This window comes from Toxotes jaculatrix, chromosome 7 (assembly GCF_017976425.1).
Source record: "Toxotes jaculatrix isolate fToxJac2 chromosome 7, fToxJac2.pri, whole genome shotgun sequence".
NCBI classification, from domain to species: domain Eukaryota; kingdom Metazoa; phylum Chordata; class Actinopteri; family Toxotidae; genus Toxotes; species Toxotes jaculatrix.
The window spans coordinates 4,906,532-4,932,533 of record NC_054400.1 but is presented as its reverse complement, the minus strand read 5'-3'; the positions used below and the strand labels follow the sequence as shown (position 1 = coordinate 4,932,533).

At 39.9% G+C, this 26,002-nt stretch overlaps 2 protein-coding genes across 2 annotated transcripts in view; both read right to left on the bottom strand.

Annotated features, from left to right (window-relative positions):
• Positions 1-997: 997 nt before the first annotated feature.
• On the bottom strand, positions 998-14,480 carry lrrc74b (leucine rich repeat containing 74B). The gene is made up of 10 exons (XM_041042791.1): positions 14,284-14,480; positions 13,347-13,551; positions 12,639-12,781; positions 7,438-7,570; positions 6,022-6,228; positions 4,085-4,194; positions 2,854-2,969; positions 2,340-2,418; positions 1,444-1,539; positions 998-1,338 (listed from the first exon to the last, which is right to left on the bottom strand). The coding sequence occupies exons 1-10, from the start codon at positions 14,380-14,382 to the stop codon at positions 1,222-1,224; spliced, it is 1,305 nt and encodes a 434-aa protein (XP_040898725.1). The 5' UTR covers positions 14,383-14,480; the 3' UTR covers positions 998-1,221.
• Positions 14,481-17,959: 3,479 nt separating this feature from the next.
• Positions 17,960-26,002, bottom strand: part of nos1 (nitric oxide synthase 1 (neuronal)) — a 30,891-nt gene continuing 22,848 nt past the window's right edge. Inside the window, exons 19-28 of the mRNA XM_041042134.1 lie at positions 25,702-25,780; positions 25,287-25,480; positions 24,625-24,794; positions 23,081-23,291; positions 22,018-22,105; positions 21,487-21,608; positions 21,048-21,196; positions 20,322-20,516; positions 19,214-19,332; positions 17,960-18,076 (exon numbers count right to left, since the gene is read on the bottom strand). Of these exons, the coding sequence (XP_040898068.1) occupies positions 18,061-18,076; positions 19,214-19,332; positions 20,322-20,516; positions 21,048-21,196; positions 21,487-21,608; positions 22,018-22,105; positions 23,081-23,291; positions 24,625-24,794; positions 25,287-25,480; positions 25,702-25,780 (1,343 nt within the window). The 3' untranslated portion in view covers positions 17,960-18,060. The remainder of the gene's footprint in view (positions 18,077-19,213; positions 19,333-20,321; positions 20,517-21,047; positions 21,197-21,486; positions 21,609-22,017; positions 22,106-23,080; positions 23,292-24,624; positions 24,795-25,286; positions 25,481-25,701; positions 25,781-26,002) is intronic.

Here is a 26,002-nt window from a genome sequence, read left to right as displayed (position 1 = left end):
ATAATAATAATAATTATTATTATTATAGAAGAAAAAGTTGAAGAAAAAGAATATTTAAGAAGTCATTACACATTGCTAAAACACCTGTATTCAACTAAACTAAAGGTTTAGTCATTCATAGCCGTAAGTAAAACATTACAAAAAATGTAATATCTAATCATAAGTAAAAAATACGCATCATGAGGAATGACCCATTTGCTATTGTAAAACTAAATCACTGAATTTATTAACTGGGGGGAAAAAAAAACTCAGTTGAACTATAGTTTTGCCACTGGTATGGTTGCTTACCTGTTCTTATTTTTGTTTGTAATGAAACATCTTAAACTCTTTCTCTGCAAAGGAGCTAAAGTCATCAGATAAAGGACAAGGTACAGATAACATTAAGTACCTCCACATTATATCTGAAAACAGTATTAAAATAATTGTTTGATTGCTTTCTTTCAATCCTTTTTAAACATTTAAACACAATAAGTTTGGCCTAACCAAGTTATAAAAATATTTTATAAAAATACATAAATGATATTACTAAATATTTCTGGTGTTTTTTATGAATCATGCGAAATCAAAATGATTGAGTTGGAGATCATCTTTGGGTGTGTGTGGGAGGGATTCATCTCCAAATGACAGCTTACAGTATCTAACACTGTTTGAGTTGTCCTGCTGCAGTAAACAGGTCTCTTATCTAATAGTGGCCCGTTCTTTCAAAGCTGGTTTCTCTATTAGACTAGTCATGCAGTACTTAAATCCTTTTTGTGCAACCCACTTTCAGTTCTTTTCATACACAATGCGGTGCTCTCTGATCCTCTCCATCATTCTACCCACTGACATTATATAACATCAAATCAGATCATACCTAAAAAGAATCAAACTCGATACCTGTATTGTATGCCCATGTTCAATGGATTTAACATTATATTTCAAGCGCTAGCAGCATACAAGCTGTGTATGTACCGTTTCTTTTAGAAAATGAACAAACCACCTCTGAATTATCTTTATTTTCATTTGATTGGGTATTTAACAAGTATTTACTTATTCTAAATACATTTTATTCAGAAAGATATGCTCCCATGGGTCTTTTTAAAGAAAGAAAGCTTTTTAAAAATGACATCCTCGCAGGCATCCATCCTTTGGTTCATCTGTTGATGAAAATGTCCACAGGGCTTTGACAAGACTCCTTCCATCTTTTCTGGCATAAAAGTACAGCAATTACGGTAACACTTTTCAAGCTTTTGCTTTCCTGAATGTGCCAATTCTGCCCCCATGATTTATTGTAAGCGCAGGGAATATTTCTTTCACTGTGTTATACAAGTCTTCAAAGTCCTGGTTCACTGTGATGCCCTAGAAAGTGTGATACACTATGTTAGCTAGTGAACAAGTTTGTCTCCTTTAAAAAGGAGAAGATTTGCAGAAATTCTCGTAGAGGTGACAGTATGTGTGACTTACAGCAAAGTCTAGTGCTTCCAAGGCTGAATCTGGGTTTTCCTGTAAAGACTTGAGGATGCCATAGCACCCTGCATTCTGGATGGGGTTCCTACCCATCTGGCCAAAGACAAAAAATAGAAATGTGAGAATATGACATAAGAATATGGTCTGTAGTGTGATTTTGGTCATGCAGGTGATGAAATATGGGTCTTCAAAATGGAATATCAATACCACTCTCATATTAGTTAACTGAGATACAACATTAATTAGTTAGTAAACAACTGGACAGCTATTTATCCCTGTTTCCGGTCCATATGCCAGTCTGAGCTATCTGTCTGCTAGCAGTTGCTTCATATTTATTGTACAGATGAGAATGGTCTCAGTCTTCTCATCTAACACTGTGGCAAGGGAAGTAAATCAGCCATCAATTTTCCAAAATGCAGAACTATTTCTTTATTCCTAGGCTTCTAAATGTTGACCAAATAACATTTATCGTACACTGTCCAGATAAAATAAACCAAAACAATTGTTTTAAGAAGACTGTATGCAGAATAAAAGAGGGGGAAAAAGCGGATGGCAATGTCAGTCGTTGCTAAAACTGAGTTGTGTTACTTTTAACTGATTACATTTTTAGATCTTGAACTGCCCGGATTGACATGCTCATGGTAACTTTTTGGACTTGCATTTGCAATCAAACACCTAATCTCCATCCATGTAATCAATATCAAGTGCTCAGGTTGTAACTTAATTTAGTGTCTTCTCTGTAACTTTTTTTGCTGTCTGTCGAGATGAGCCCCCAAGAAACTTGGGTGTTGACATTAAAACAAGGTACAGTGATCCATTTCTTTATCCCATTTTACCCACTAATGCCCCCCTTTGCTTTTGAAGCTAGAACCAATCTCTTTTCAACAGCTTACATTCAGGGATTTGATTGTCTTGTTTACTTTGAGGCCCACGGCGAGGTGGATGGCTCCTTCAGGGGGTATTCGGTTGTTACTGTGGCGAGAAACAAATGCAGAGAGCAAAAAAAAAAAAGTGTGTTGGAGTGTGAGGAAAGCAATCATAAAGTGTCATTTTTTAAATGGCATTATTCATCTACGGAGCAGAGATCTCTGGAAATTTCTGAGGTAAGTTTTATTTTGCTTGAGAAGTTAAAGAAGGGGCAGCTGAGTGACTTCAACTTTGTTTATGGTAGCAGTCTCCCATTAAGAACAAGGTGACCACTGTTAAAAGATTATTATTGACCACACCAGGAGTCTTTGTATTAGTTTTGCCTCACAATTAGTAACAAACAAAGTGAAAGATGTCATTTGCTTTCATTTGTGATTTAGAATAGAATTATCCAAACTGAAGTTGCAGCCTCAGCCCCTTCTAACTCAGTTATTGTGACCTAACCTGATTATCAGATACCAAGATAACAAAGGGTCGTACCTCACATTCAGCTCCTCCAAAACGTTGTTCTCTTTCAGAGCCTGTCCTAGAGCCATGGCTCCTTCTTTACCAAAGCCATTATATGACAGATCCACTGTTCTAAGGGAAATGTTTCCCTAAAAAACAGAAAAAATATGTGTTTATATAAAGATGGTTGATCATTACAAATGCACAAACAAGTAAAACTCGAACAAGTTTTTTAACAAGATCAACGGAAGACCAAAGACACACCTTAATCTAAAGTGAGAAAGCAGTCTAAGTCCTGAAGTAATGAGCCTCTCAGGACTTGAAATCAATCAAACCTGTCACTGCAGCATGGTGATCAGGGTCTCCTTGACCATCTTTGTCATTAAGACATGGAAAGAAAAAAAAAGGCTGTTTCACTCTCCTGCCTTTCCTGCAGTGGGAAGCTTGGTGATTACAAGACCAGGGGGCTGTTTCACAAAGTAGGGTAAGTGAGTTAGCCAGGTTATGATAAATCTCCCTCTATTAGCAACTGTCAAGCTGCATCACTGAATCATATCATCAAACTTAATATACACATTCTGTTTATACTTTCAGAACAGCATCGCCAGAATATATCATGATCTTGTTTGTACAGTCACATTGCAAGCTGTCTAATCCTGCTATTCAAGATCCCCATGGCTTATCCAACATTCACTGTCAGGTCACGTTTCAATAGAAAACACTTTGTTATGTGCACTCTACGGCCAGAAGTGTGTAGAGATGCCTGTCCAGCTACTTTTGTGCACTTTTGTCTGGGGCTGTTTTTATGGGAACTATTTGGAGAATTGCTTTCCTGGGTCAACATGATCGTGCCCCTATGCACAAAGCCAGGTCCATAAAGAAATGATTTCCTCAGCTGGTGTCCTCAACTCTATCCAGCACCTTTGGAATGAACTGGACAGCAACTTGAACCCCTAACCTCCAACACCCCTGGGATGAAGTGGAACACGGACTGCAAGCCAGAGCTTATCACCCAACATTAGAGCTGGACCTCAGTAATGTTACTGGCGAAAGAGTTTTAAAAAGTGCTATTACAAGTGTTTTTAACCTGACATGAGCAATGTTTCTGATTCTTACTAAATGCTGAATACTGAAGAACTAAAAAACAAACTGTGTCCTGGTCTAATCCTTCACTTCATTGCATTACCTGCAGATCTTCATTTGTTGTGCATGAGTTAAAAAAAAAAACTAATTGTGTTCAAACACTGATTTCAAGGTACATTACCCCGAGGCCATTGGCCAACATCACAGCTCCTCTTCCTCGAATGCAGTTCCATGCCAGACTTAGTGATCTCAGCCCTGTGTTCTCTGATAGAGAGTCTCCGAGGGTTTGCCCTTATGAGTGGAGGGTGAGAGAGGGTGAAGCAAGAAAACTCAATGTTAGTATGACAAAATAAAAGCTCAATTTATAGAGTTGAATTTTGATCATTTGTAAAAACTAAGAATATCTGACAGACTCAAAATGGCAGTTGTTTCAAATATTGTGTTGGTGCACAATATTTTATATGTTTAAAATATTATAGTGGTAAGAAAGCATAATCAGAAGTACGTTTTTAAAATCAATCACAGAGACACCCACTTCTGTGGGATTTATCATATCTGTAGTAGATTCCACTGAGATGGTGTGATTGTGTGTTTCATGCAATAAAAGCACTTGTAAGTGAGGACTGCAGAGGCAAAGATCCCAAAGAGAAAGATCCCCATCATCTTCTCACCCACTTTATCACAGGGATAAGAAAGTGCACGCCACTCAGCGGTTCATAATCATAGAAAAAGACACTCTTACTGTGCTTGGTTGGAAAAGCAATAACAGAGAGTGTTTGAGAGGTATACTTTCTCTCAGGGACCTACTATATGGAAGAGTGCACTCAAAACCCATGAGGATGTCCTTTGATATTTCAGCAGGGGGAGACAACAGAATTGAATTTGTGGGGATGAATCATAGACACACGTATGGCAATGAGACACGGTGTGTCCCCTCTCCCACAGACAGATTTATTTTCAATTACCTACATCAAATGCTTAGTGCATCCTGGTCTGCCATTCTTCCACAAGGGGCCTGTCACAAAGCTCATCCACAGTGTAATTGAAAGAGGTTTTAATGAAGGCGAAATGTTCTTGTCCTTTGAATGCCACAGTCTGCTGCTGCCTTCTGTCCTATGACTTCTTAGAGATAAGGCTGCATTATGACAGCAAACTCTTACTGGTTTTATGGGAATGGTTTTCAAAAAATCTCATAATCGTCGATGCCGGTAATTGCATATAGTCATAACGTTAAATGAAACTGCACTCTTCAGAGCGATTGGTCAGTTTAAAGGTATTTAGAGTAGATTCAATTACCATTAGATAAGGCAGAAAAAACAGGACTTGGCTTCACTTAGACAGCTGCTTTCAACAGCTACTTGTAATTTTAAAATGGACATTCACTCATTCATGTGAGGACAAAAGAAGATACAAGTAAAATAGTTTTGTATTAATGTATTAAGTGTTAATGTTAGTCATGTCAATTAAAACATTCTGCTAATCTGAAATGTACTATTTTTTTCACTGAGCAGTTATCTACATGGAAAGTTTATGAATTATGTCCAAATGGCAATACTATTATACTTCTTTATCACTGTTTGCATATCTGTCTGCATATTTTTGTGTACTTTTGTTCTGGTGCTGTTTTTCAAGGTTTGAGCCACAGGTGAAATCTTAATGCAGCATATTTTGGACAATAACATACTCCAAACTGTCAAAGTCTGAAGTTTAAAGTTGGACCCCTGACCTCTAAAAGCACTGCTTTGTTCAGCTGTCCATATACTTTTGTATATATATCTATCATATAGTGAAATATCAGATTTAACTTTGTTTTCTTTGCATAAAAAAAAAGCAGACAGAGAGAAAGAGAGAACTCTGCCCAGAGAAACTGGACCTTGACACCTCATTACTCACACCTCCTCAGATGTCCTTTCTATTTATTGATGCCATGTATAATTTGAAAAGTTCTGTTGTCTGGTGCTGCTAACGGAAAAAAATGTGAAAATATGTATTCACAGTGTAAATCTTTAATATCAGCCTAATAAAAATGGGAGCCATGGATACTGCTCATTCTGTGAAAGGCCAGTGCCTCACAGAAAATTTGAGACCTCTGCCATGTGTAACTAATTGCTGTGCTACCTGCACGCTCTCTCAGAGCATTGTGGCTGATGTCGAGGTGCTGTAGCTTGGTGTTGGTGATGAGAGCTGGGCCGAGGTGTTCGGCAGACCGGTCTGTGAAACGGTTTCCTGACAGGTTGAGGCTCACCAGGGTGCTGTTCTCCTTAAGCATATCAGCAATGGCTCTGGCCCCATAATCCCCGAGACTGTTGTCGGCTAGATCCACATCTGAGATTGACACACAAGTACACAGGTCAAAGGTCATGAAAGGTGAAAAGAGGCTGGTCAAAAAACAGTGCTTGTCAGGAGAAGCTGATGCATTTTCCATTACAAAAAGGGTCCAGAGAGAATAAGCTGAGATATCAAAAGATGTGTTTTATAGCTTTATACAATGAATCAGCTGTGACAGTGACCTGACTCACAGTTGCATCTGGTAGTCAGACTACTACTGAAGAGACTGTTTTGGAAACATCCAAAATTATTCCCATCCATTTCTTCAATTTAAAGTTCACCTTTATCAAAAGGTTCTGGTTATTGTTAGACATCCCTCTCACTCATCATCTCCCCTCTCTGAGGAAATGCCCTAGGTGGGAAATATAGAAAACTTCATTTTAATTTGAAAGCAGTTCAAAAGAAGTATGTTTTACTCTTTAATGGGAAGCCATTGGAATTTTAAGGTCATATCTGCCATTCTTAGCCACACTGGTAGCATGGCTCTGTCAGGCAGGCAGACAGTCAGTCCAGACTGATATACCTCAACATCTCTTGGACGGATTGCCCTAAAATTTTGTACAGACATTCATGGTCCCCAGAGGAGGAATCCATCTGACTTTGGTGACCCCCCTGACCTTTCACATAATGCCCCCAGTACGTTGGTGATTACATTTTTTTTCTAAAATAATTTGATAAATGCATTGTTCCCAAATGACAAATCCTATTGACTTTGGTGATTCCCAGACCTTTGCCTATAGCGCCACCATGAGGTTGACGTTTGTGGTTTTGATAGAAATGTTTCTATTGGACTATCAGACAGACTGCCATCAAATTTCAAACCTTTCAGAGATTTCACTTAAATTCAAATGAAAACAGTCCCTTTTATAAATACTGTATATTTTAAAAATACTGTATATATAAAATTGTAGTACATCTGAAAGTTGAATGACAAAGGATGTTAACAATAATGCCAGCCTGAAGAACCTGCATGACTCACAGGAGCCAGTCTCCATGGATCCCCCCATATGTTCCCGAACTGCACATATGAATGACATTTAACAAATATTAAACAGGGACCCCAGATGGTAAATCCTATGCTGTGGCATGTAATTGAGGTGAGAGTGGCTTACGAGTGCAGGCAGCACTTTTGTTGGAGAAAGGTGAGGCAGAGTAAGGGAAAAGGAAAAGAAAATGTGTGCATGCTTGAGTGCCCAGTAAAACCACCTGTAATGTAACAATTTTCCTTTAACATCTCGGCTATGGCAGCTCCGCCCATTCCTTCCATCCAATTATCTCGCAGGTTCAGCCTCAGTATTGAAGTGTTGGTTACCAGGGGAACCGCCAGTGCTTTGGTGCCCTGCAAACACACAACCAACCCCTCCTCAAAGTGAAATTCTTCTGTTTGTTCACTGCAGTATATTTTCTTATCTGTATTCCAGTTAAAAGAGTAGATGTACTGATGCAGGTGGGCAGAGAGAGAGAGAGAGAGAGACACAGAGAGACAGAGAGAGAGAAATATTAAACCTGTGTGAGACAAATGAAGCAGAAGGGAGCTGTGTGGAGGCGTGGGTCAGAAATGAAGCTCGCAGAACATGAAAATTATAGTTTCCAGCACGACTAATGAGAAAGTTGAGTGCATGAAGCCTTATGCTAACGTGATCTGAAAAAAAAAAGAGAGCAGAAACAACCCCATCAGAGGATAGTGTGTTTAAATGCACGAAGAGTATCTTTCTGTAACATTTGAGAAGCCTATCAATCTGCAAGACATTACATAAATAACCTTTTGCAGCTGCACTGAGTTACTTTACTTCTACTGTGATTGACAGATGAAGACTTATTTAAAATCCAATTTAATCTGTCTGAATGATGTTACTGAAGCTGAAACTTTGGGAAATGGCTTGTTAAGGAATGGATTTACTTTTACAACTTTAATTTACAGCGTTATGGACCAGTGGAAGCTTGCAAAAATGTCAAACTGTGTTGCTAAGAGCTTCAGGCAATGCATTTTCACATTTCCAGAGGATGTACTCTTCCCTCAGTCAGAGACGTAAGAGAATAAGGGTACACCCTTATGCCAAAAAGGGTGATTTATGACCCCTGATTTATTTAACAAGGGTTTCTCTTGTTAAAACGCAGTCAGACTACAGTAAGAGTATCTGAATCAACCACTGTACAAACGTGTGGTTTGGTCACTGACGTTTGAAGCACTTGAACGACGTCTGAAGCAGATGAGTGCTTCCGACGTCATAGGAATCACCTGATTGGTTTGTCATGTGAATCACGTGGTGGGATCGAGTGTGTTCAGAGATAGGATAGCTCTGTGTAGTGGCGGTCATTTGAATTTTTCTTTGCAGAGTAGGTCGGTTTGTTGCGTTTGTTAGGTGTTTTGAGAGTTAGTTGTGTTGATGGTGTATTTTTGGAGAATCAGAATATATAGAGCAATAGATATATAAATTAGATATAGATAAAAAGTTATATAGATAGGTATATAGATATATAATCCTAAAAACATTAGATATAGATAAGACATATAGATTCATTACATAAAAATACACACACACACACACACCCCAGCCTCATCTGTGCCGTCTGAATGGGTTTTTTCCAACGAAAGGTGACAAACAGCTATGAACATAAAAATCATAAAAAAAAATAAAAATCGGCCACGGTGCAATGTTGTATGGTGGGACACACACAGCAGCACCACGACCGAAGGCCACGGTGCAATGTTGTATGGTGGGACACACACAGCAGCACCGCGACCGAAGGCCAGTCCTTTCCAAAAACTCCATCGATGACTGGAGCTGGCCTTCGGTACTAGTGTTTTTCTGTTTGACTGCACCAGATGATAATGTGGTTTCACATGGATTAATAATAATAATAATAATAATAATAATGTTTGTTATTTTTGCATGGCTGATTGTAACCCTACATAATCTTCACTTATATTTTGTGTTGTGAAACATTGAAATGATGCTGTTACATTCATGAGATTTGCTCTACAAATACAGAGTGATGTCATTTTCACATAGTACTGGTGCAAATACAGATTATATCATGGTATGTTTTGGGCTTCGTTGGTAAAGAGGTTTATGTATACGTGGGTAAAGAGGGTGTGCTTGTGTAACTGTTTATTTGTAACTGAGTTTTTATTAAGAAACAGCAGTTTTTCTACAGTTTTTGGACTCAGTCGGTTTCTTCTTTTACAAACTATTTCCCCAGCCTTGGAAAAAACCCATTCAGACGGCACAGATGAGGCTGGGGTGTGTGTGTATTTATATGTAATGAATCTATATGTCTTATCTATATCTAATGTTTTTAGGATTATATATCTATATACCTATCTATATAACTTTTTATCTATATCTAATTTATATATCTATTGCTCTATATATTCTGATTCTCCAAAAATACACTATCAACACAACTAACTCTCAAAACACCTAACAAACGCAACAAACCGACCTACTCTGCAAAGAAAAATTCAAATGACCGCCACTATACAGAGCTATTCTACCTCTGAACACACTCGATCCCACCACGTGATTCACATAACAAACCGAACCAATCAGGCGATTCGTATGACGTCTGAAGCACTCACCTGCTTCGAACGTCACTCAAGTGCTTCAAACGTCAGTGACCAAACCACACGTTGGTACAGTGGTTCAATACAACTGCCTCATGAGCTACCGCGTGTCGGAGCCTCAAGTGTTTGAGGACCATCACTAGGGACGACTCCCACACTCTTCCAACCTAACTACCGCCTTGAGTCAGGGTGCCGTTTCTACATGCATATGTTGGTGGTGCATGCTGGGAGATGAGGACGGCGAGAATTGGCCAATTTCCCACACAGTAATATGATAGATAATAGAAAACAGCTTAGCGGCGCAGATGATTTTCTTTTCACGTGGTTGCGCCGCCCCCCATGTGATGCCGCCCCGGGCGGCTGTCAGTTTCGCCCGTGCCAAAAACCGCCACTGATGTTGACGCTTAACACGGCGGAGTCTCAGACAGCAGCACCGTGACCGAAGGCCACTGACAGACGTATGCGATCCCCCAAAACACCGCTCAGCGCGCTCTACTAAATCTGTAAGTATTTATAGTGAGTGACCTGCATACAACTCTTTGTTGTTAACAGCTGTTTTTTATGATTCAGATACTCTCTTACTGTAGTCTGACTGCGTTAAGTTGGGACCTTCCAGCACCTCTGGAGTCACTTTTAACAAGAGAAACCCTGGTTAAATCATTTTATAAATAACACGTTTAAATGAATAGCTGTTCTGAGGAGACCTACCGGTAAACAAGTTTTCACGCGGAGGAGAGTGTATTTCGGCGGTAACCTCTAAGAAAAAACAAAATGTTTTATTTGCTTTTTTTTGGTGTATTTTTTAAAAGAACGGGAAAAGGACTTTTGTCGCTCCTCAATGTTATTTTATTTTATTTTGCAACTTTGAACGTTTGTATTTTCAGAACTTTTATAAACGCTTTTATATATATATTTATATCGTCCTGCAGAAAATTGCTGGAGAGGCGTGATGATGCGGGGAGGGGGTTTCCCAGGGATAGAAGCGTCGGAAGCAAATTGGAGGGGTGGAAGCAGGTTGTAGCAAACGGAGGAAGGAGACATTATTTCTCACCTTTGTGACACGCTCGAATCAACAAATGCCTCGTCAGGAGACGCCTTAGAGTCTACAACATTGCATTTTGACTCTTGTCATACAGGGATGTGGGGGAGGGGTCGATGGGCGGGACCAGGAAGTGACATCACAAAGGGGCGGGTCTTATGCCACGTGGTGGGGGGTTGAGGGGGTCATAAATCACCCTTTTGACATAAGGGTGTACCCTTATTCTCTGAAGTACAACTACTGAGTAATTTTACATTGATTAACCATTGAAAAGGTGTCCAATTGTTATAGACTTGAGGGGTAAAATTAGGCTGTATAATGTTTAAGCGTAAACAATTACTAGATCTACATCTTCAGTTTTGTTCATGTTTTTCTAGAGTATATAACATTATATGTACTTAAATGTAATGTGGTAAGGTTTCTTGGTCTAAACCTGCCAATAGCATCTTTGATTTTGATTTGGTCTTTGTAGATCTGTATAAATCTGAGTATATTTTTGGGTTATATGAAAATTAAAACATGTAGACATGACTTTGGCATTTTATATAATGCTCAACAGGACCAGATAATAAAGCTACATTTACATGAGTTAAAAGGTGAAAAGGATTTGCCGTCATTTAGGATCAAATACAAAAACGTTTCCCCGGAGGTAAATTAGAATTTAGATCTTCCTAATGAGCTCTCTCTGAGAATAAATCAATGCATGCAGCCTCCATGCTCTTTGAAGAGGTGAAGGTTCTCCACTTCATTGTATAATGGTAAGATCTATATAATGGCCTAGACTTATGCAATCTCGTATGTAAAGTGTACTGCAGAGATATGTACATGCGTGATCTGTTTCCTAGGAAATGACTGAAAACTCCTTGAAGCTCAGCTGCATTGCACTTGACACAGTGCACCCCAGACTTTCTCATGATCAGTGCAGTCCCCTGGAGGAGAATGTGACTTTGAATTAATGAGTCATTCACTCAACAAAGGTCTGGGCTGATCTGACATAGCACTAGAGTCTAATCTTATGCTCAGACTCACATGTACCTTTTAATAGCGTGTGGTATGTGAGCACATTTCCACATGGAGGTTTAAACGTTTTACACGAAGGCAGGTTAAATGTGAGTATGTTCCCCCAAATGAAACTGCCCTGATGAGGGAAACAGGTTAAGGATATGGAAAAGCTCTCTTGCAGGCTATGAAGCTGATACACACAGACAGTCTAAGGCAATGTATGAAAAACATTTGGCTGGGGAGGGGGGGCTGAACCTGATGTTTCACTTTTTAATGAAGCATGAAGCACCCCTACTGTTTTCAGTATTTTCTTTGGCCCCTCTCCTTGACAAAAAAAACACCCTCTCCCATTTACCTGTAACCAACATTGCAATTTCTGATTTTTTTGTCCACTTGGGGGCAGCGGAAACAAACTGTAAACACAACAATGATACGTGATCAGCTTTTAGCGAGATCGGAGCAGCGATATCATTCAGTTGGAGTCGTGTTGCTTCATATTCAGTCTCTTTTAGCTCTGTAATTTTTGCCAACGAATGCTGTCACTTAGTTTTTGAATAAACTGTTTTTAATTCATTCAGTTACAGTAATGACAAACTTGGCAGGTCAGTGGCTGCTGGTGAGCACCAAAGTATTTGTGCCCTGCACCTGAATAATGACAATATAAAGTTGGGGTGAAAATAAAAAGGTAAAAGAATCAAAAACAAGCAAAAAAACAAAACAAAACAAAACCTTCCTCCAATTCGAACCCAATCCCCTTCTGGTAATTTTCGTACAACCCTTAAATTGTAATTAAAGTACCTGAGGCCCGAGCCCACGATGCGTCATGGTCAGCTCACTGTCTTTTATGTGCCGCACGAAGTAAGAGGCAGGTACCACCTCTAACATTTCACACGCCTCCATGTAGCACGTCTGCCCTGTCGGGTCATATGCCTCCTCTTTACCTGCAACATAAATAAAGACACTGGCTGTAGTGTCTGTCTGAGTTGTTCGTTATCAGTACCCCTTTGAAAAGGGAGAGATGTGGCAGTTTCCCCTCGAGGAGGACCTTTTGAGTGCGATATTGAAAACTCTCTCGTGGCTGATTTCAGCCTATCAGGGGAGCTCATTCATACCAGATGGTTTTCAGTTCTGGTGAAAAGGAAGCCTGACACAAAGGGCTGAGATGAAATCATTAAGATGCAGAACAGGGCTCCACATGTGTGGGTGGGCATGTGTAGGAGTGTCTGTTTAGTTTTTTTCTGAAATCATTTGGAGATTGAGATGATAGAAAGCCAGAAGGGAAAAGATTAACAGATGGGGTGACAGGAGGCCTTTGCCTGATCAATGCGTGTTCTGATCAAGATCAAATTAAAACTCGCTATCAAAATACTTTGTGAGCCTTGTATAAAATAATATTTCAGACAGAAAATAACAGGATGAAGTTGTTAATTTAAAACACATGACTCACAACACTGAGCCATTTCCCCACTTTTTTGAAAGAGCAAAATCTAAATCAACTTTCTCTACCTCCGAGCTCCAAATCTGTGTCGTAGTCCTCATCTGAGATCACACACTCTTCTCCTCCCACCTCTTCATTCTCTTCTTCTTCCTCCTCCTCCTCTTCCTCTTCCTCTTCACCCTCTCTTTCACCTCTGTCTAGCACATTCCCATCAGGGCTTGAGCATTGGTCCTTTGGCCCACGCACGTCGACCTCTGTCCAGCTCGCTCTTCGCTGGATGGAGAATGAGAAAATAAGACATCGTGACTCGTCACAGCAGACTGCTGTTGGCAGCCTGAGTGAGGAGAGCTGATAGATGTGCTTGATCTGCCAGGAGAATAAAACTGATACCTACATTTTAGACAACTTCTGTGGATGAACCATCTTAACTTGAATCTTTAAACTTGCATGATTTTATAAGTACCGCCCCACCCCCCACCTTTCTTCCTAGCTTTCTTCAATCTTTTGAACCAGAGGCTGTTTAGCTGTCTCTTATTGAATTTATTTTTATGGTCTTTTGGCATATCCCCAACATACCCCAGTCATGTCATATATTGTTGTTTTCAGGACTAAATAGGCTACTCAGAAATACCATTATTTGGCATGAGTCTTCTCTGTTAAATAAATTGATGTGAGGACACAGGTCAAATGAGAGAGGTCCTGAAAAAAGGAAATAGCAGATCTTTGGCCTGTATTTTTGAGCCTGTAATGATGAGTGTATCTGCTCATACGTGCCCAGAGATGGCGTTGAGGTTAAGACCTCCTTTCTAAAACCAAACATACCCCTGCTGGGCTTTAACATGCATTGCATTCTTGCCAAAAGTCCCTCTCCTGTGTCCTATTTAATGCCAGGATCCATAAAGTTTTGCTTCTGAACAGTCCTGTATGCCTTCACCTGCCTATCTGGTTGATCACACTTCCCTTGCTTAAGAATTCACAGACTAGGCTGGTTGGTCAACTTCCTACCTCCCCCAGCTGCAGCTTCTCACTTTCTGTTTCTGCGTCATCGTCCTCCAGCACAGAAGGCAGCAGCGTCTCCTTGGCCAACTTCTTCCCATGAACCATGACTTCGATACAGAGTGCTGATGATAATAGCACTGAGAACTATGTATATTTTGTCTGCCTTTATGTCTTTCTTTTTTTGGTTGTGGGTGAAATCACTGCACTGCATTTGACCAGCAGGAAGTGCAGTATATGCTCATGCAACCTATCTTGCTCAGTAGGAGGGTCAAATCCTTTGGGCTAATTTGACAGGCCAGTGCCTCACTACCTGACAGCCAGTCACCAATCAGAGTCCCTGTGTAAAGTTTGAATGGCTTGTTTAGTTGACAGGTTTCCATGGCACTGAGAGGCATCTCAGTCTGTGAGCCATGATGAACAGCACAGAGACAGGAAGAGGAGGGGAAGCACATGGCTTGTTTGGTGCAACTCTGTTTTTCAGGGAAAAAGCTCTTTATAAACATATAAACGTGACCTTCAAGCTAAAATGCTTCAACCTTAAACAAGTCCCTGGAGCAGAAATAAACCTTTCAAACCTGACCTATTTGTTTTGTAAACAAGAAAAACAAGCCAAGCAACTGTGTTGACATATTCTGTAAATGTTTCTCTTTATTTGTAAGTAAATGCAAAGTCCTTGCAGTTGATGCATTAAAATGGAATATCCTCAATCAATTACACAACAAAGGTCATTATAGCAGAGGCTGATTGGATCAGAGTTGTTCATAGCAGCAGCAATATGCAGACACAGAAAAAGGAAAAACCCCTCAAGAAAGTCTTTAGCATCCAAAGCCCTGTGAGAAAGGCCGGACCTCACAATACAGTCTCACTGACTGACACAGTGCTGGTAAATAGACAGAGCTTTTTAAATATGAACAGGAGACAGAAGATCACCATGCATTTATTTAATGCTGCTGTTTTATCCCCATACCTAAAGGATATGAGACACAATAGAGAATATTCTTTTTAAATCAAGCAGAGTCATAGTGCTCATTTACATAATCAAAATACATTCTTAGAAAAGATCGAAGTAGTACTCTTTATATTTTATAGCTTGTCTTTGAATATATATATATATAGAAGCTATATATAGAAGCTATGTCTTGTATCAATTGTTTTCCTGTTGCACATTTTACATCACAGACATTTTCTTGACGGCTCTTATTCCAATTAAACTAAACCTGTTTAAACAAATTATACAGAGGAGACATTCATCCAGAACAACAGTGGGGATAATGGGAATCACCCATTTTCTCCAGGCAGTAAAAATAGTTAACTCAGAAAAAGAAAACAAAACAAAACGGAAAAAAAAAACCATATTCTCAGCAGCTGTTAGGGATGTTTGAAAATCACATTGAAATCTGTTAATCATGCTGACAGCTATCTGTAATTTGAATCAAAGACAAAGAAAGGGAACAAACAAGACTCAGAAGCTGACAAGAAAAGCCACGGGTTACTGCAGAGTGAGTGATCAATAAACAGTGTAGCCCCTGCACAAATATATTCAGATTACAACCCTGACTCATTGGAAAGCAGCAAATGACCACAGCGACAGTGCCATTGCCTCTTGTCTCTGAATGGGAAAAAAAAACCCCATGGAACTTATAACAATCGGACTGAACTACTGAGATCAAAACTAAAAGCCATGTGGGCAGTTTCCTGTTACCAAAACACCATCTGTAAGACTAAATTTGCAGGCTTGTGTGAATTCCAGAGCAACAAAGTCGTGCTTATTTTAAAATCTGACCAGTTTGATAAGGTAACAGACAACAAGCAGAAGAATCATGTAAAAACAACACCTGAGCAAATGCATGTTTACACCCACTCAAACAGAGATGCATAAACTTACAATGATTTTTATATGGAACAGGCGTGCACGCACACACACACACACACACATCTACGCACACACATGCATGCTGATGCTACTGAGCAGGTGTCAGGTCACAGTGAAAGAGTGGCATATGAGCTGCAGGGTTGCACAAAATCATGCAAAGAGACAAAAGAGAAAGTGAGTGTAGTGTATGTAGGCAGAAGCATATTTGATGTAAGGCAAGAGGCAGAGGGATTATGATGCTGAAATCGCTCAACAGGTGACCACTGGGCGAAACTGAGATAAGCCAGATGTGATCTGGGAAGCACAAGGTCCTAAAACAAATCTTTTTGGGGTGGCCCACTGGAATTTGTCCCGGTGTGCCCTTTGGACAGAGTGACAATAGCACAGGGGAAGAGGAGGAGGTAGGAGCGATCAAAGAGTGCGTTTCCTTGTTTCTTACAGTAGGTGAGGAAAGTCCAACTTTCTGGTAATGTGCTGCCCCCTATTTATTTGGAGTATGACTTGAACAGTTGGCCAATTCTTACCTATTGCCCCTTTAACAATGTTTTGTTCCAGACAAATTTCAATGCAGAGTTGTCAAAAAAGCTGAACCTGGTTCAGTTTTTGCTGGAATGCAGCACATCATCTGGTGATCATCATGACAAAATGTAAGATAGTTGTTGTTGTGGTAACTTCCAAGAGTTGTAAAATTGTGTCTCTTAATATTATAAAAACTGAGCGTGTTTGTTTGGTGTTTGATAACCCTTCAGATTCACAGATCTGTTACTCCATATGGACATCCTGGATTGCATTCCATGCCTCACTGGTACCTGAAACACGCCACCACCAACGCAACTCGTTGCAGGGCTGTTTTTTGTTTGAACGCCTGCTGACCGACTGTTGGCTGTAGTTTCATATTTACCGTACAGACATGAGAGTGGTGTTGATATTCTCATCTTACTCTCAGCGAGAAAGAGAATGAATATTGTATGTCAGTAATATATTGAATAATAATTTATAATCCAATAAAACCTGAGAGCTCTGAAGAAGTTTTTATTTGCTAAAATGGGAGTTTATTTAAAAGTGTAGTAACACAAGTTCAAATTTCTTCTTTAATGTCTGCTGTCCACATTCCTCTGAAGCAGTTGTGGGTGGGTAAGTACCAGCAGGGACACATGAGATTATGATGTTATCGGAGAATGGACAGGCCACTAAGAAGAGAGCTGGCACAGAGGCTGATGCATTCTGATGGACTGCCAGTGAAGAGCCAGATAATATGTTTGTTGAGGCTCTGACAGAATCGCTGTTTTCATAATTCAGGATGACATATCAATACGCCAGTCCATCTGCATGCCTGTACATCTTTCATGTTTCTAACTTTGCCTGAAACCACAACCTTTGATGTAAAAGAAAAAAACAATACAAAAAAAAAAAAACAGCCCGACAGCCCAGATAGATTTGATCAGCCCTGATTCTTTCCTGAAATCTAAAGTCGATTAAATTCATACACCAGAAATGTCTGTTGTCAATGCCACACATTTCCTTGCAAATATAAAACCTCAATAAAAGCCTTTTTTACTGTAACAATAACACAGAGTATATTATATTTGTTGAGTATATTCTTGTCTTGGTCATGCATTCACAATGAGGCAGGTCATTACACTAGGTGCACACATTATGAATCAAAATGATCAATTTATAATTTTTGGAAGTATCATCAACAAGCAAAACAGATTCTCAGAGAACAGAACATTTCCAACTTGCTACAGACAAAATCGCAGAGCCCAACAGAAACATTAAAGTGGTATAAAAAAAAAAAAAAAGAAAAAGTAACCCATTTCTTTTTACAGTACAAAAAGTGGCACAGTATTCTTTAACCAGCGTTGCTGTGTCCTCCAGACTGGTTGTCGGAAAGCCCCCGATTCATAGACCTACGAGCAGAAAACCCTGAGACAGAAAAGACAGAAGGACAGGCAGACAGAAAGACAGACAGACAGAGAACAACAGAGACACAGAAACAGAGATGTTACAGTCATTACTCATCCAGCAAGCAGGGGCTTTGATGGCCAAATGTGAAATTCAAGTGACAATCCACACAGGAACCATCGTCTGTGATGCATTATGTTGGTACTTAATGAGCCATAGTGGCTATGTAGGGCCCTTGTTTTGCTCTCATGGCAAGGGTATATGAAGTGTTTAATCTTGAATATGCACAAATAACGACGGAAACAAAAACAGAAATGGAACAGAGCCACTCGCTTTCACTCTAATCCTGTTAGTTTAAAGGCCCTTCTCCACAGGTTTCCATGGTTACCCACTCTGTTTTCATCTGAAACTAGGAGTAATAACACATCAGCGTCACCAGCAACTACAGGTTGCAGATTGGAGTTTGACTAAAGCTGCTCTGGTAATCTCGCTGGTGGAGATAAATCTCAGTTGGCTGTACCAAAAAAAAAAAAAAAAAAAAAAAAAAAAGATGAATAAATGGTGTTTCAGATAGCGAGTAACCAGCGTGTATGGATGCTAGACTAGCTCATGGACTGGGACAGCCCAACTTCACTGTTTTTGACAAGCAGTCAGTCTCTCTGCACAACACTTTGAAATTTACCGTGGATATTTATAGTCCCAAGAGGATGACTCTCTGTTGAACCCCTGACCATTCCTTCCACACCATCACCAAAATTATCCACTAGTCGGCAAGAAATGTCAAAATCTACTGAGCTAGTTACTGTAAAATTTGCAGTGGTGGTCATTTGTGTCTCAAAAAAGCCAAAATGTTAACACAGCACGCAGGATATCTCATACTTTACCGAGAATATTGCCATGAAACTTGCTAAGCGCATTGCGTAATAGTGGGAATAGGATCAACCCTAAGGCCCTTCCTCTAGCACTGACATTTAAAAGTTCACAAGAACTGCTAAGGTTTAACTCAACCAGTGAGAAGTTTTTTTTTCCTTCAAGTACAGGCCTATCTTGGAAAAAGGATTGTGTGTTTTTATATCCTCCTATCTGACATTAGAAAAAAAAAACTCAGATAGAGCTCCCTGTTGGAAATGCTGCAAACTAAAGACACAAACCACTTACTCATCTGAGTCCTTTTTGCTCTCCTCAATGTAGGCGATGGACTCCGAACGAAGCCGGTTGGTGACCTCATAGGTGCGCAGGGTGACACCAAAGATGTCCTCGTGGTAACGGTTCTCATCCTGGTAACAGCAAAATGATGAAAGTAAAGGGAAGAATATGTGAGATAGATATTGCTTTCGATATTGTTTGACAGTGAATGACAGGCCTGATTTGAAAGAAAGAAAAAACATATGTAGACATTTTAGTGGCAGTCCTGTTAAGTAGGGCTTTTTTCCATAGTATAAAACTTAAAACTAAAAAAAGACTTGATGGTTTCAGAGACTCTTTAAGTTCACAGCAGAGGTTGTATTTGAGAGTCCTCTATTCACACTGCATACAGAATATCTTCCTTTGCGTAGGTTTGAAGACCAGGGATAGAGCAGGGCTAATCAATGGAATGACAGGATGAAAGGATGCAGATTTTTATTTCATCCAAGCACTACAGCAGGTAGCACAGGTGAGCACACGATCAGTCATATTCCAGGTAGATAACTTTCCCAATTTTAACTCTTTGCTTACTTGATTTCAAAGTTGAATATACACAATACACAGTATTTGTAGTAGCATTCATTTTGTGTATGTTCTATTTTCATCATCATGCAATGTTGCACTATAGAATGGTGAGATCTTTCTTTATACCTCTGTATTTACTGATTGTCTCCAGATGCCTGAAGTCACTGTATTTTACAGATTCATTGAACAGTACTAAAAAAACATCTAATTTGTATACTACACACAGGTAACTGTCGGCTTGGTTTTTTTTAACCTTGTTTTTTTTTTTTCAGGAAATGCTGACTCAACATGCCTTCTGTTTTTCAGCAGCTCCATGCTTAGCACTCGGTCACATATATTCAGGTGAAAAAGCTGTGAGGTAGATCCTTGTCTGTTCGACTGGGGTTGACCACATTGCTCAATGGAAGAAATCATCTTTCATTCACTATTTTTGCTTTCTAGGAGTCAAACTGGTGACCCTCTCTCTCCTGACACTATCATCACTCCAAGCTGTTTAGTGCGATTTAATGGTGAACGTCATGATGAAGTGAAACTGCACTGTTTCCCTCTCTCTTACCCGAAGCTTGCTGATGAAGAAGCCAGCATCCTCCAGGCTCATGTTGCCCTGCTGCTTGATGATTTGCTGGACAGTCTTGAGAACATCTCCGGCCATCGTAACATCCCCACACACGTAGATGTGTCCCCCCTCCTCCCTCAGGCACTGGTACACCGTCTCTGACAGCTGCTCACGCAGTACATCCTGTACATATTTCTGACAGAGAAGCAGAGGAGGAATGATGAGTGTGCATGAAGAAGTCAAGTATGAGAAAAGTAGGAAAAGTAACAATGTGAGAGTGAGGAGAGCCCTGACAGATAGGGAACGAAGTAAAATGAAGTAGAATTTGCAGACTGCAAGCTGAAAGACTGTTGTGCCCAGGGACTAAATAATTCTTGAGTATGGAAAATTATGCTCTGTATATTCTGTTCTTCTTTTAACTTCAGTTACTGAACATCACTGCTAACAGGAACATAACTAAACAAAACAAGAATCATTCGAAATAGCAAAAGAAGCAGAGACGTAAAGGTTAGAGGACTGCAAAAAAATAAACATTTTACCTGAAAATCAACAGTCAGACGTTGTAAAACGGAAATGCATGATGTGAATTGGAACATGTGTACTCCATAATATAAGCACAGCTGTTTCTATTAAGCCCTTTCTCTACTCCAATCTTATTTCAAACCCACACAGCAGTCCAAAGAAAGTTTGTGACAAGCTGATTCATCCACAGATTAGTTCTTGTACCTTTGGTTTGCCGGGTTCTCTGGAATAGGCCGCGTAGAGCTCCTTGAACACTCCTTTGTTCTTGGCCTGGATGGTCTCCTCCTTGTAGATGTGGTCCATCTCAGACTGCCGACAACCAAACACCAGGATCATGGGGCACGATTCAATCCCTGAAAGATGACAGGCAGTTACTATGCTGCTCTGAATGGACATGTAGAAATGACAGTCTGGACTTTTGTGTATTATTTAAATCTCTGATAGGGATTTGATCTATTTGTTTTCAGAGGCACATATGACATCATTTTAACTGGAAGAATAAATGAATCAGTTTGTCCTGGAAATTCACATAATCAGCCATAAAACTGAAGATTCTGTCTACAGGTTCATGTAGTGCAGTGAAAATCCACTGCAAAGCTTCTCTGTAGTAATAAATATCTCTAAGTAGGGAGAAAACACCAACCTTTGTGTTCAAGGTCATATAGTCTCTGTTGCCAGAAGCTTCTGAATGGGGCGATACCTGTTCCTGGACCAACCAGGATACAAGGTGCTTGGTTGTCTTTGGGGAGTTGGAATGATGGTGCCCTGAAACCATGACAAACATAATAATAAGGAAAAAAATGGACAAAAGAAAATTAATACATGATCAAAGTAAAAAAATATCCAAACAGTGACCACAAAGCTTGTGAAATTCACTTCAAGTATTAATTTGACATTTTGGGAAACACAATTGTTTGTATTCTTGCAAAGAGTTAGATCAGAAGATTGATACCACTTTCATGTCCTTATGTAAAATATGAATCTACTGTTAGCTTAGCTTTGCACAAAGACTGGCAAAAGAGGGAAACTGCTAGCCTGGCTCTGTCCAGAGGTACTAAAATCTGCCGACCAGCACCTCCTAAGCACACTAATAGGTGGGTTTCACATGACGTCACGACGCAGCGGCGTGAGGGCGCCAAATTCAAATGGAACATTCAAATATTGTGATATTTACCCTCGGACAAAACACGGCACCATCTCCCCCTTCTCTATCCTGTTGAGCCACGATGAACACACTCCATGGTGCATAGGCCCCTCTCCATCTGAAAGGGATGATTAATAAACAAACACTTTACCTTTTTCTCTCCCCTCTGCCTCCCACTCTCTTTAAGTGCACAAACTAACAGAAGAAGTGTACGTGTCCCTAACATGTTTTCCAAGGCTGGAGCTTCTAATCATAGTAACGTGTTTGCACGAGTATACATTACGTGCTTGAGAGAAAATAATAGTGAGCAGCATGTGGTAATGACTGCTGACTTCTTGACTGGCTGAGAGAATGGATGCTAATTGCTAAGGTGGAGGTATAAGAGCCTTCTAACACACTTTGACGAAAACATGAAAATTAAACCTGAATAGGTAATGCACTTTATATACTGTCATACAGGCTGGTGTACCTGCACTGTTTTCTATCATTTTATATTTGTGTCCATATCTCTAAATAGAATCTGTTTGGAGACACTGAATCTTCCTGAGGTGTTTCTAAATCTACGCTCCTTGTAATTACAGTCGTGGTCCAGCTGCCCTATAAAGCAGGCTGGCTTTCCAAGATAACTTCCAATCAATTTTCTTTGAGCCATCGCAGGGTTTTCAGAGTGGCTGAGTCATTTGACTTTTCGAGTCTTTGCAGCAACCTTGAAAGAGCCACAGCACAGTGCTTTTTATCCATGATGGAAACACAACGAAAGCAAAATATATATACAGGATATGTACTTTTTGAGTAATAACTTACTGCTCAGTACTGTTTAGTATAAACCACAGAGTGTTACTAAGTTTATTTAGCAATTTTACTAAAATTTCAACATCATGGCCATATGAAATGCCAAATATAAAGAGACCAATTTGAGATTCTCAAAAGCCTAATGGGAGCATTAAAGTTCATCCTCCCAGTCAGTAGAAAAGACACCTCCAGCTACACCTACACAGCCTTAGAATCCTCAGAGAGATGTTAGCCAATGTTAAGCTTGGTCAGAGCAGTTCTAGAACTGAAAAACAGCCCCAGATGAATAACAGGTCCTTACTTCTGGCACGGTAAGAGACCACAGCGACGGTGAGGTGGATCTCTCCTGGGTGCAGCTCTGGAGAGGAGCTGATAGAGTAATAGCGAGGCTGCAGCAGGGGCAGCTGGGTGAGCAGCAGAGTGGAGGGCATCTGGATGGAGGGGAATTCCTCCAGCACCTCCACCAGTGTCGGATTGTTGTACCACTTCCACTCCTCATACTCCTGCAAGCCCTGGGATATCAAAGAGAAAGACAAGGAAAAGTACAAATGGATACTCATTAGATTTAATTATTGTCTTACTAAGTTATTGTTTTTTGTTGTCTTAATTAAGAAACCAAAGTAACTGCCACAACAACAGGGGAAAAAGAGGATGGTTTCTTCTTTTAGATCTGTAAACATTTCTGACTGCAGAGCAGGAGGCAGCCACAAGCAGAGCCGTTCACCATTCACTGTCCAACTGTTTTTGTGTGTCATCACTGACATTTGGATGGGATGAATTTAGAGGACTGCCACCAGCCTAAAAACTTTGATATGTTCTGCTTTGTTCTAAAGTTGCTAATGAGCAACACAGTGCCCATTAAGAATCTTGGTGTGGTCTCCATTTTGAGCCTGAAGCACTGTTTGAAGCACCTTACAAGTAGAAAATTTTTAAGTACTTTTTGGCCTGGGTTTTCCAACACTGATAGAAAGATATGGGACTGTGGGCCTCTTCAGAGACTGATATAATTAGTTTCTTTGAGATATAGCTAATTAATTTGTAATAACATTTAAAATTGATTCTTTTACATGTTTTTGAAAACAGTACCACAGTAACGAAATAGACATGATAGCTTGACTGTTCTCTAATGCTTTCTATGAGAATCTGTGGACACAAAAAAGAGGATTAGAAAAGTCAGAGAAACCCTGCTTTAGTCCAAAAACGTGCTTGAGATTAAGCACATACAAAAATAAAAATTATCTGCAGCACTGATTCTACTGTACTGTTTCTTTTTCTGAATTCAGATGCCTTCCATCTTTTCCTCTTGCTTTGGTGACAATGATTCGATGTATGAGCATATGACTCACTGCTTGGCCTCAGCCAGCCTTTTCTCCACACATTGACAAAAATGGAGAGTGAATTGTGGGAGGCACTGCAAGGGGGAATGGCTCTGGGTTAGAACGATCAACAGCTTTAATTTGGCGCCAGCTCACTCCTACTGTATGTATTTCCACCAGTGCAAAGTGCATCAAATCGGCTTTCAGGCACAGAAAACTATCTCACATATTTTGATAGCAAACATGATGAATGTGTTGGTTACTGTTGGGCCTTAAACACATGGTGACTTTTTATAGAACTGTGCTTTAAAAAGAGTCATAATAAAAAGTGAAAAAAAAGACTGCATACATTTATTTAGCTTTCAAATGGCAAAAAGATAGAGCACATTTTTGGACATAGCCTACGCACATAGATCGTAAATCCCTTATGTGTCTGGTCACGAACCAAGCTAAGCTCTCAGCAGCAGCAGCAGCTCAATAATTCTAAAGGTCAGTGTTAACGATGATGCCGAAGACTAAGTGAATTTACCCTACTGAGGATCTCTAGTTTCTTCTTCTGTTTGTCATTGGTTGCCAGAGCAGCAAACTGCTGCAGCAGCACAGGGCTCGGTGGGGTGGTGATGTCCAGGAAGTACTGGAAAGCTTGGTAGATGGTGCAGGGAGGGACACGAGTCTCATTTGTCCAGTTACTGATCACACCTGCAGAAGAAGATTAAAGTTGCATTAATTCATATTATTACATATTATTATTCATAGTATTAACACTACTGACTGACAAATCAAAACTAATAGAGAAACTTGTGTCTAGTCTAGTATGGTAACTGTTAGAAACACAAACCATTTTGCAGAGGAAGGCGGGAAGTTTAACAAGCTTTGACCAAGTATGGCATTAGCTATCAAGGTACATTTTGATTAAACACCCATAATGTGTTTAAGAAACACCTTGGGTCACAGGCACAGAGAAAATCACACTTAAGTCACATAGTGTCACCACAACATGCAGCTTTCCTTAAAAATTCTGATAGATACCTCACTAAAGTGTAACTTCATGGTGTCTGTTAAGGCAAGAGAGACTGTTTCTTATTCATGATTTTATTTTGACACCCTGCCCAGATTTTAAGCTGCAGCCCTCCTGATTGCACGCCTACTGTATACGCAAAAAAGTGTGACGTTGTTAATAGCGTCACTCACCTAGGGCAGTGTTCCTCTCCTCCAGGAATTCCACTTTGACAATTTGATTGACAGGTGGAGCATCCTCCAGTTTGTCTATGAGAGCTGTAACCAGGTCCTCGTGGTTGCCAGGGAAGATGCCCAGATGGTCTCCGGGGTGGTAGCTCAGGCTGTCGTGGTTGTTTGTGTGGAGCCGCACAAATATGGTGGAGCGACTGTAAAAGAGATCAGAGATTTAGGGAACAAAGCGGCACCATTTTCAGTCTGTTCCATTTAGTTCACCACAGTAAAAAGAATGAAGGAACTAGACAGCAGAGGAGTGCATTAGCTCAATTCAGCGCTGTTTCACAAATTATACCAAGTTAAACCAAAATAGAAAAATATGTGACTAACTATTTTTCCTGTGAAAATGTTTCATGTGTAAGTATATACTTACTTGGATTTGGGACTCTGTAAGTTTTGAGATTCTAGCATCTTTGCTCCATAAACCTTCTTCTTGTGAACATTGTATAATGCTGTTGGCAGATGATAAAAACAAAATAATCATCACATCTGGGTAGAAATTATTTTCTCATCATCACTGAGAGGTTACTAGCTAAGCAGGCGAAACGCTGCATAGCACACTGCCTAATTCTAAAACCATAACCTTTCATTTAAATATTTTATTTGTGCATGGATTAAACAAACAAGATACAGAGTTTTAATTAGAGATCTTTCGACGTCACAGTAGGATGGTG

What these genes read in the sequence shown, in the direction of transcription:
- lrrc74b (XM_041042791.1), bottom strand. Translation starts at nt 14,382, where the DNA reads ATGGTTCATGGGAAGAAGTTGGCCAAGGAGACGCTGCTGCCTTCTGTG. An exon ending in CACAGATTTGGAGCTCGGAG is followed by an intron (nt 12,782 to 13,346) that starts GTAGAGAAAGTT and finishes TTTATGTTGCAG; the next exon opens with GTAAAGAGGAGGCATATGAC. An exon ending in TGCTCTGAGAGAGCGTGCAG is followed by an intron (nt 4,195 to 6,021) that starts GTAGCACAGCAA and finishes TCCACTCATAAG; the next exon opens with GGCAAACCCTCGGAGACTCT.